The 10315-nt window shown below is 35.6% G+C and overlaps 2 protein-coding genes across 2 annotated transcripts in view; both read right to left on the bottom strand.

Moving 5' to 3' along the window:
• Nucleotides 1–901: 901 nt before the first annotated feature.
• Nucleotides 902–4131, bottom strand: LOC108622535 (uncharacterized). Its single transcript, XM_018020468.2, has 6 exons — nt 3196–4131; nt 1812–1867; nt 1650–1721; nt 1423–1472; nt 1202–1221; nt 902–1002 (listed from the first exon to the last, which is right to left on the bottom strand). Exons 1-6 carry the CDS (start codon nt 3212–3214, stop codon nt 902–904), a joined length of 318 nt encoding a protein of 105 aa, XP_017875957.1. The 5' UTR covers nt 3215–4131.
• A 94-nt stretch (nt 4132–4225) lies between these two features.
• LOC108622533 (hrp65 protein) overlaps nt 4226–10315 on the bottom strand; it is a 9351-nt gene continuing 3261 nt past the window's right edge. The window contains exons 3-9 of the mRNA XM_018020467.2: nt 10041–10259; nt 9558–9859; nt 9005–9300; nt 8730–8920; nt 8518–8614; nt 8348–8367; nt 4226–5724 (exon numbers count right to left, since the gene is read on the bottom strand). Coding sequence (XP_017875956.1) covers nt 5509–5724; nt 8348–8367; nt 8518–8614; nt 8730–8920; nt 9005–9300; nt 9558–9859; nt 10041–10259 — 1341 coding nt within the window. The 3' untranslated portion in view covers nt 4226–5508. The remainder of the gene's footprint in view (nt 5725–8347; nt 8368–8517; nt 8615–8729; nt 8921–9004; nt 9301–9557; nt 9860–10040; nt 10260–10315) is intronic.

Here is a 10315-nt window from a genome sequence, read left to right as displayed (position 1 = left end):
TCCTAGCACCGCGCCAATCAGAGCGCTTGAAAAATTTTCACCGGTGATCTATTCTATACGCAAGATAATACGTGTTAAAGTAATCTAGGCATAATGGGACTGGTACACCGCTCTGATTGGCGAACGCGGATTTGCAAACAGAGAACGATTTTGTCAAACTAAAAAAAACACGTGGCAACAACATCCTTAGCGTTAGTGAATTATAACGTAGATCGCACGTTCAACTGGAAGCTTTAATACTAGCAACTTTTACAAACGAATAATTGGTACGTTCATACTTAAATAAATATCTAACGTTTTGTTTAAGGATGTATTGACTATACAGTCAATCCCAAAAGTTTATGCACTTTAGAAACGCATTCTTTAAAAAGAAATCAGACGTTGGAAGAACATTGCTAATAATAAACAACAAACAAAAATTTTCGATTTTTCTGAGATTTTTCCAAGGGGTACCTTTCATCCTAAGTGCGAAAAGGACACCCTCGATGTCTCCTACGATGACAACGGTGCGACATCCCTGATGATCTTCGATGGACTTCGATAATTACCGTCAGTCAAAAGATTTGTGGTTCCCTCGGTCATTCATCATGCTTAGGATGAAAGGTACCCCTTGGAAAAATCTCGGAAAAATCGAATATTTTTTTTTGTTGTTTATTAGCAATGTTCTTCCGACGTCTGATTTCTGTTTAAAAAATGCGTTTCTAAAATGCATAAACTTTTGGAATTGACTGTATAGCCAATACATCCGTAAGTACGGCATCGAGTTTTTCAGAGTACTCTGTTTTCGTTCTACATTTGCCGATGCGTTGTTTCACATTTACTTTTTTGTGTATACTGATTGTGTATTATAGATTTATTTTATTTATGATTATTTGTATTAATTTCTTTCTTTCTATTCTAATTATGCGAGGGGAGGAGATGGATAGGAATTAATCGTTCGTCTTTTTAAATCAACAATGTATTTCATTAAAATTTTATTGTTTACATACGTAGCACAAGACGCTGTAACAAAAAAGGAATACCGTGTTCATACAAGTTTATAAGAATTCTGTTAAGCTTATTCAAGTCTTAATTATCAGCACAAAAACGAACTGTAGTTGTCATCTTTTTAATCAGGACTCTAGCCAAGATTTCATCACGTATAAATTGAAAGAGCGAATGTACTTTTAAATAAAATTATAATTTATCTGCTAAGAATCACCTTTCACGCTCGGAACTGTCCTGTAACAGATAAACACATCTCTTGTTAATAAACCTGTAGTATTCACGTTTGTATATATTAAGATGAATTTAATGTTCAGAAAAAATGGTACACGTTGGGAATTTTCAAGCGTCGTCACTAAACTCAGCCCCGAAAGAAAATCATCATACTCTTATATGAGAATATAGAATATAAAAGAAATTCTCAATTCGAATAAGTACCTCAAAAACAAAGCCAGTCGATTCCGGGCTCTCGGTTCATCCCTCCCCTCCTGCAAATATAAATACGTATTTTTAATATCAATTGCGGACATCGAATAAAATAGAATTACTGCAGTTATAATTCAGAACACGTTGAGACAGTCATTGAAATCTCTCGTTGATTAATTTATCATCGTGAAGAAATTCATTTAAATTCTTTCAAGTGTATACGAAAAATTCAGACGAACCTTGATCACTTTTATTTCTTCGTTTCTCCTTTCTCTTTTGAATTCGTGATGAAGCCAGATGAGAATAGAAATCTGTAAGAAAGAAAAATAGTTTTAATATGGGAAGAAGTTGAAAAGAAAATTAAATCAGGAAAACTAGAAAAAATAAGGATCAAAGTTTACCATTTCGTTTCTCAATTCATTCAGTTCTGTTTTCAACCGGCATCTGCCATGAACATCTGCAAAGACAAGAAATTGTATCAATACTCTCCGTAAAGGCAACGCGTCGATCAAGCTTTAATATAAAAAAAAAAGATATTTGATACACGAGCTACAAATGATCATGAGTTAAACAGTAATCATATTTAACTATTCCAGAATGTAAAAGACATGTTTCAATGTAAATGTTTCATCAACCCAATAAGAAACTTTTAAGATTTTCGTGCGGGAATCAATTCTCAATTCTCAGTTTATTTTTGAAGAGTACAATGGAAAGAGAGGTAGAAAACCACATGTACTGTAAACGCTATATCTGAAGCAGTAGAATATCCCACTCATAAGTCTATACAGATTAATTATAAATCAGACTTTAAAGTATTTTCAAATCAATTTCAATTATTTCTATCAGTTGAAGTAATTCTCTATTATTTTAAATATTTGCTAGACGATGGAAGCACTGAATTAATCCACTATTAAAGGCATTCAGATTTATGAGTAGGAGCGTATATCGAAATAAAAATTAATCAATATTCATAGACGGGATAAATTAGAAGATTTCATCCTGTCGAATTTCATATACTGTTCAGGAAGTATATAGAAGTTCACTGATCGTTTTCAAATGGTTCAAGCGATCCTACAGTATGATCCATATAGATTCACCACCCAAAAACCGAGTAGATACAATAGAATACGAATGTCTAGACATATAATATAAATCGATATCGTATCCTAGAAGTTAGATCGTTTAAGTAACAGCTAATTACGTCAGCCTAGATTTGATTAATGAACCTAGACAACCATTCGTTAAAGTCTGTGTGTAAAAGTGCATTTGGTTGTCATAGGTAAAAAGACGATCTAGACTGGTATAAAATTTTTTACACAAATATTAGGATTCATAACAGGTTGAATCATACGATAAGACGATTAAGCATAATTACGCGAGAATTATTCCAGGGCTCAGAGTGTGAATAAAACACATTAAACAGTTAACAAAAACGAGTCATATCAGATAATCGACGTCCTTATCTGTTTTTCCTGATACTTTAAATACATCGGAATTTCTGTTACGAACGTAACTTGGTAAAGATTACAAATGAAACGACGAAATTTCAATCAGAGAATCGTATTAAAAATTACCGACGATCTATAGAAAATTATAATGAAACGAAACGTGTTTAATCTTGTATAAAACGTATACAATTATATACAAGAGCTTGTTTAAAGTATTTAGCAATCGGTACGTGACTGCTATATTTTTATAATCTTTACCATATGCTCATATAAATGTCCCACCCGAAGATTAAAATAGAATTACGCATAATAACAGAGTTTCACAAAATCTACTCACCTCGTACCAGTAGATTCATTGACTAGTAGTAGTTTCAAGTAAGTTAAGTCAGCCTATCTCTCGTGATCGCAGTCTCTCCTCCGTTAAGAGATTCTTGATTAATAACGGTCAGATTATTATCGTGCATTATTTTGTGATCGCGTACACTCCTAGTCGCTTTCTTCGGCAAAGATGATCAATGGATTTAATCGCAACGAGTTACAACGTTGCATAGATGGCCATAAAAATTATTTTTATACACTTAGGTCGTGTTCCTCCGTTTCGCTTAAGGTATAAGTGTTTTAAAATAGTGACGATTCTTCGAGATACAAATCTTTTCAAGTATAAAGCAGCCGCATTTAAATGCAACTTCTTTGTACAAGATTTTATGCCTCGCGTTCCTCAGGGAACGTGTTTTCTGAGTGAGAGTCAAAAGCGTTCGCTGCGGATATATTTTTCAGTCGCTAAATAAGAACGTATTCATTGAACGAAAACATCTTATCTTTCGTTCAACGAATACCAAGTCTCTGTTTAAAATGATAATTAATCAAATACAATTTGTGTGCACTACTCGTAACTATTCTACGCGAACAGAATAATACATGAACCCAAAGTGGCAAATGAACGGTAGAAACAATGTTTATAACAGAAAATGCAAACAATTGTATATATGAAACGTTTTCAGTAGACTCACAACTCAAAACGTAAAAGTAACATAATATCCATTGTGTATCGAAGATCTCCTGAAAGAAACTTGTGGTAACGCTTGAATCAGAGACAAATCAGAGAATTCTAGTAGAATCCATTAGTTTCATAGAAGTGAATACCTTCCTGGCATTTTTTTTTTTTTCTAAGTTCATAGCCGCAGTAAATTGTCCGAGGTTTAGTGAGTAATTTCCTAAAATTTTATCCAACTCGCGTGGCAACGTCGTTAGAGTTCAAATATAAGAGAAAATCATAATTAGTCGAAAGGCTACAAATTCTAATATGATATAATATCGAGAAAATCCTCCCGTAGGAGATCGACAATTAAATGAATAGCTCCTACAAATGAATGTAATATAGACCTTTATTCATAAAATTACTTTTTGTCAATTAACTTCCTTCACAAAGTCCAGGCGACACGGGGGGCTTCTTCCTCCGTGCCGATATCACTTCTTATTCTAACATAATTAATTTTATAAAGCCTGAAAGTAATGCAGAAGAGCACTCTGCATGTACTTTCGTTATTTATCTCGTTTGAAAACGTAAATTGGAGACACGTATGTAATCCGCTAAATAAAATTGTCTTTCATATAGACATCATACATCAGCAGCCCGTGCAATATTAATTATTAATACAAAGATCAATTACCAAATTGACTGATAACTACTATTAGTTCTCAGCCAACGTTAAACGCACTCTCGCTTATAGACTAAAATTCAATATCCTCTCTTTAATCATAAAGTACAAATCTAAAGATACGATATATCAGAGTATATTTTTCATTTCCGCTTTGAAAACTGCTGAATCGATCAAAAGTTACAAATTATAAATAATCCGGTATATGGTGATACAGCGATAACAAGAACTAATATATATATATATATATATTAGTTCGTTTTCTTTCAATATTTACACATGTCTTTCGTATAGTAAAATTCTCACACGACCTAATTGACAATGATGATTATGTTAGTGTAACGAATGTTTACTAGCTGAAATAAACTCCAGGCATATATAAATCCTGTTATTGCCACACGTATCCTTCCTCGACAGAACGAACACAATCTCGAAGAAAATGAAAACGTTATAGCGATCGCGATATTATTACTAAAAAATAAAAGAATTTACTATGGTTTGTTAGCAATCGAGATTCGACACCAAATCTTTTAGCATTGACTTTTAATCACTTTCCATATGCCTAAAGCGTTCGCAGGTTCCTCTAGAATTCGTCAATGTATCAAACTGATTAGTTTGTAATCTGATTTAATATCGTCATTTATTTACATGAAATGATTTCAAAAAACGGATTGACCAGGCGTTGTATATAAAATTGGCAAAAATGACTAACGTTGTAAAGTCAGAGATCTCGATATATATTTATATATATGTCAAACATATATAAAGCCATACTCGTCCGACTGCTATTATACGTCCCCCTTTTTTCTTTTTGTTAATTGCCTAAGCGCATTCGCGAAAACGTTCCTTCCCCTAATACAAAACATGAAGGATGACCGATAGCAAAAATCGTTGGAAAAAATGATTGAAGATGTTGTGAATTGTCGGAGAAATATAATTTCTTTTCTTCTCGATGGCTAAAGAGAATGATCGATAATAATACTGCGACATGTTTAATAACGTCTTCTCTTGTTAGGATAATCGTCTTGACGACTCCGATCACCTCCACCTTGCCAACGTCCACTACCACCACTACCTCCACGACCGCCACCCATGTTACCCAAGTCTACCCTCATGTCCATTAATTCCATTATTTGACGATCATCGTTATACCCCCCTCGGCTACCGCGATCCATACTGTTATAAGCATCCATGAAAGACTTCGGATCCTAATCGTAGCAGACAAAAAACAATCGTTGAATATTTGTGAAACCGCGCGCGTGTTAAGTTAGAATGAGAGTTTCAGCGTTCGATAAACGTGTTTAGATATCAGCGAATTTTCAAGGGTGAATTGGCAACGATTTACACGGTGAACAACGGTGTTTTGACGGCGAGATTTTGGATGTACCATAAATACATTTTTACGGTTCAGGGCGACCATCCATTGTTTGACAGCAGCACAGGTCATCGTCAATTTTCGTCAAATCACATAGAAAAGAAAGGGGAAAACACAATGTTAGACGTTGTTTTAACACGTTACAACATTAGTAGAATTTCGAATTATACGTGCAATAAAAGCACGCACTAAAACAAATGATCATACATATATATACACATATATATGTTATATAAATGTCCAGAATTGTATGCCGCCTTACTTCGATATTGAAATTAGCGTTATTGAACCAAGCAAATGCCCAACTGACGAGTGACAATCGGTCCATTCGCCGGAATCGACAGTTGCGCAATCGTCGAGTAATTTTAACGCTGCTCACTCAGACTTTTCAACATGTGAAACAGAGTGAGACACGAAAACTGATCAATGGATCAGCGGATTTTATGCACCGATGAGTTCCCAACACGTTAGGCAACTGTTGGTTCCGCTGAATGCCCCCAATTCTCGGTCTCGGATCATCCAAGTCACGTTTCAGTGGCCTAAAATTTTATATATGCCTGTCTTATCACTTTCGTGCAACCGTATATTTTAGAACTGAAACAGACCCACAATCGGTACTGTTTAAGAGTCTAGAAATACAGAGTATCCCAGAAAAAGTGTTAGAGGTGATTCTACAAGTTGTACAAGAGTAGGCTCCTAAGAAAGTAAACAATTTTTTACTCTGTCAGTCCTAAAAGTTCTTGGTAGCTATTTCAAAGCGTCAAACAAATTTCTAATAAAAAATCAAAGGCCTAACACGTTTGCAAAATTGCGATTCAGATCTAATGTTTCGTTGCATGCGATTAAGGAGCGTTTCGTTAATGTTTTTAGGGTATAACAGCTCGAGCATCGGGCAATTCTGAGGTTTAGATATTGATAAAAGTAGCGAAGAAACGTGATCAAGGTTTCTAAGCGAACTTTATTCAATATCTGGAACCACAGAATCGTGCATGTTCACGGTATCGCCTTCCCACGAATTCCAGTTGAGAATTACCAATAATTAAGATTAATATTACTGTATTCAGAAACCATGTTTGTATGATTCCACACTTAATTGCTCTCTATTAATACTTAAAAGTTGGGCATTTGTTGGTTAATAAATATCACATTACACCATGGAACTATATAATGAATTAACTTTCATTCAATCAAGAGCTTCGGGGTGTCTGAGAAATATATTAGTTCCACAGTATATAAACGTACTTAATCCTTAATATAACTAGAGAGAATAGAAAACAGAGCCTCCTGTCTGCAAGCATATGGAGAGGCCAATGTGGCATGAGATATTAATTTATTTATGGTTTCGAGTTAATCAGCAGTTATCTAATATTCATCGACTGCCTAGATCTTTGCATTATGCATACCTCGTGAAAGGCTGCATTTCAATTATTAACCGTTACCCCATATTTATTTTTTCGCGACAAAATTTCCCATAACGTAGAATAATCACACCGTCGACGTTGTCAACGAAATGTTTAAACAATTATGAATATCGTTTATAACTTTTATGTGAGTCTCGTAAATAGGTCATGTTCAGATAATTAGTCGTGGGCAGCGTAGATGAAAATGATCCCTACTTAAATGTACTGAAGTTTCAGTACGGAGGGAAGAAATTCCGATAGAGCCTATCACTTGTTTCTTATGCAGGGTCAATGGAAATTGCCTACTACTTTGTACACGGATGTCCCTTTAAATAAATGTTCACAGTTCGTTATATCGAATATTATGCTGGAATCTCCTAATAGCAAATATTTTATCACACATTTTAACAAGCATTTTGAGAAGGGTAAAACGTATAGTGTAAGATAGGCGCAGATTTACGATCTGAATATGTGACGGATTTCTAATAATTTGAAGATCCGAGATGATAATTTCCCTGATAGGGCACAGCCTGACCGTAGAGAATAATCAAGTAATTTAAAAGTCAGCATTGTAGCGCCGCGACATCGTAAGAAATAATGGCTTGTCAAACAGAGAATAGTAATGCCCATTGACTCCTCCACATGTTATAGCCACTTAATGAAAACTGATCGAATAGAACGGATGTAATATAAATACGACCGCGGGTAACGATATCACAGTTTGGCATCGTTGCAGACATTATAACTCTGCCGTTTTGGAAAGCATGCTTCATGGAAATACTTGTAAAAAAAGTCCCTCCCGCGTATCTTCGTTTCTTTTTTTTTCTTTGCAGAATCTTCCACAAAATAATATTGGTTCTTTCGTCATGCAAGAACGCAATGTAACTCCTCGAAGAAAACATTTACGCGTATATAGTCGTAATCGATTTGTCTCGCAGTGACATTAATTAGAAATGCACATAAAAGAAAAATTAAACTGATATCTTTTGAGGGAGAACAGGTAATTGTCTCATGGAGAAAAAATGTATAAAATAATAATGTAAAGGGATACGTTACCACTGGCATGCTGCTTCCACCTGTAATAAACGAAAGTTCACGGTCAACAAAAATTCTAATACTAATGCTGCGCGAAAGAATTAGATATTACAACTCGACACTCAAATACAGGATTAATATGCATGATATTCAATTCGTTTTAATTAAAAATTGTATTTCTTGAAACTTACCATCGGGTTGGCCATATCCATCGCGATCACTGTTACTAATAGAATCGTAATTCTTTCCACCCATTCCGCCTCCGCTGCTGCCTCGCATTGCTTGTTCCTAAAACACAAATACAGCACAAGATTATTGATAAGGTCGAATGAACCGATAAAAAGGAATCGTTCAGTATCGATATCGTAGCTAGGATTATTTAAGATTTTCAATGAACGCTTACCTGCATAAACAAATTATTTTCTTGCTGACGCCTGTGGAGTTCCTCTTCTTGTCTTCGTATACGCATCGCCATTTCTTCTTGTTGCCTCCTTCGGAGTTCCTCCTCACGCGTCCTCTGTTCCTCAGCTTGCCTCTCTTTCATCTCCCATTCTCTCTTCTGTCTCTCGCGGTCGGCTTCGCGCATACGTAATTCTATGATTCATATATTAGAATTAGTAATACAATCTCGTATATCACATGCATCCAGAATACTCTTTTATCGTTTCGAGTACTCACGTTCTCTCAACAATTCTGTTTCGTGTTCGTAACGTGCAAATTCCATTTGAGCTTCCAGTTTCTCCTCTTCCATTGCCATCTCCCTTTTCAACGCTTCTTCCTTTTGCTTGTACAACTCATGAAGTTGCTTCCACCTCGTCCCGTACTCGTGCTCGAAGCTGCCTACCTGCGCGAATCTCGGTCCAATTTCACGGGCTTTGAAGAACTCGGGATTCTTCCGAGGCAGATTCTTGTCCGGGTATCCGTCGACGTCGTCTTGCTGCTCGAATGGTTCGACGACAACTGGACGTAGGGAACTGTGATATAAACGTTGCACATAATTAATTATATTCCTTCGTTCTAATCGAATTATATGTTGAATTAATGATCTGTGTTCCTTCCTTTGGCACACAACACGAATAATTATCGTATCATGCTTCCTCTGGGAACTATTAATTCACTCTCCCCCAATAAAATTGTTATACTTAGGCACTTGCTGATAAATAAAATACGTCGAACAAGCGTGGCGTTGGGGTAAATTATTCGTAATTTAAATGTCGTAATAAAAACTCACGCTGTCAAGAAGTAGCAGCCTTCTGTACATTTTCGCAGAGCAAGCTGAGCAGACGGTTTTCTACAGAATTCTACGATTCCCTCGCCGGTAGTTTTTCCTCTGTCGTCTACTACGACTATGGCGCGTTCGATTTCACCGAACACGCTAAATGCTTTCTCGAGCAACTCGTTTGAAATCCAAGGTGTGAGATTTTTTATTTTGATCGTAGACGAGTGAGGAGCGAAACGTACTTTAAGTGCGCGACCTTTGCGCATTGTTCCATCCAGTTCGTGCTTTGCTTTCTCAGCATTTACCCTGTAATCCTATAAAATAATAACAATTGAATAACAGCTCGCTAGTGCAGCTGAAGATCTATATATGAAATATGTAGTCATAATAAATATGCAGCCTAATATTATTATCACTCAATATCAAACGGTAATTATTCTAATCATCCTTAATATGAAAAGTACTAAAAAGAAAAATGTGTTTGTATTATCTTACCATTCTCAGAAACGCGAAGTTCTTTTCTTTATTTACAAAAAGTTCAGATATTTCGCCGTATTGTTGAAACATCTGCTGGATTTCTTCTTCTGTAACGTCATTCGTTAAGTTTCCAATGTACAAACGATTACGACCGCTGAACTTCTTTTCTGTTGTCTCCTGCGGCGGTAAATCGTGTGTAGGTCCGCTAATAGCCATTATGCGCTCCATCAAACGATCCTGTGTGAATAAATGAAAATAATAAAATTTTAAGAGATTTTTTACGCCTTTTAGAA

This window comes from Ceratina calcarata, unplaced genomic scaffold (genome assembly GCF_001652005.2).
Source record: "Ceratina calcarata isolate Rehan_Ccalc_2016 unplaced genomic scaffold, ASM165200v1 scaffold226.2, whole genome shotgun sequence".
NCBI lineage: Eukaryota > Metazoa > Arthropoda > Insecta > Hymenoptera > Apidae > Ceratina > Ceratina calcarata.
This window is presented reverse-complemented; position numbering and strand designations above follow the sequence as displayed.

Bases quoted from the DNA above. Each gene is read 5' to 3' on its own strand.
- LOC108622535 (XM_018020468.2), bottom strand. The intron at 1,722-1,811 runs GTAAACTTTGAT...TCTTTCTTACAG, and splicing joins ATGAATTGAGAAACGAAATG to ATTTCTATTCTCATCTGGCT. The intron at 1,473-1,649 runs GTTCGTCTGAAT...TTATATTTGCAG, and splicing joins AAGAAATAAAAGTGATCAAG to GAGGGGAGGGATGAACCGAG.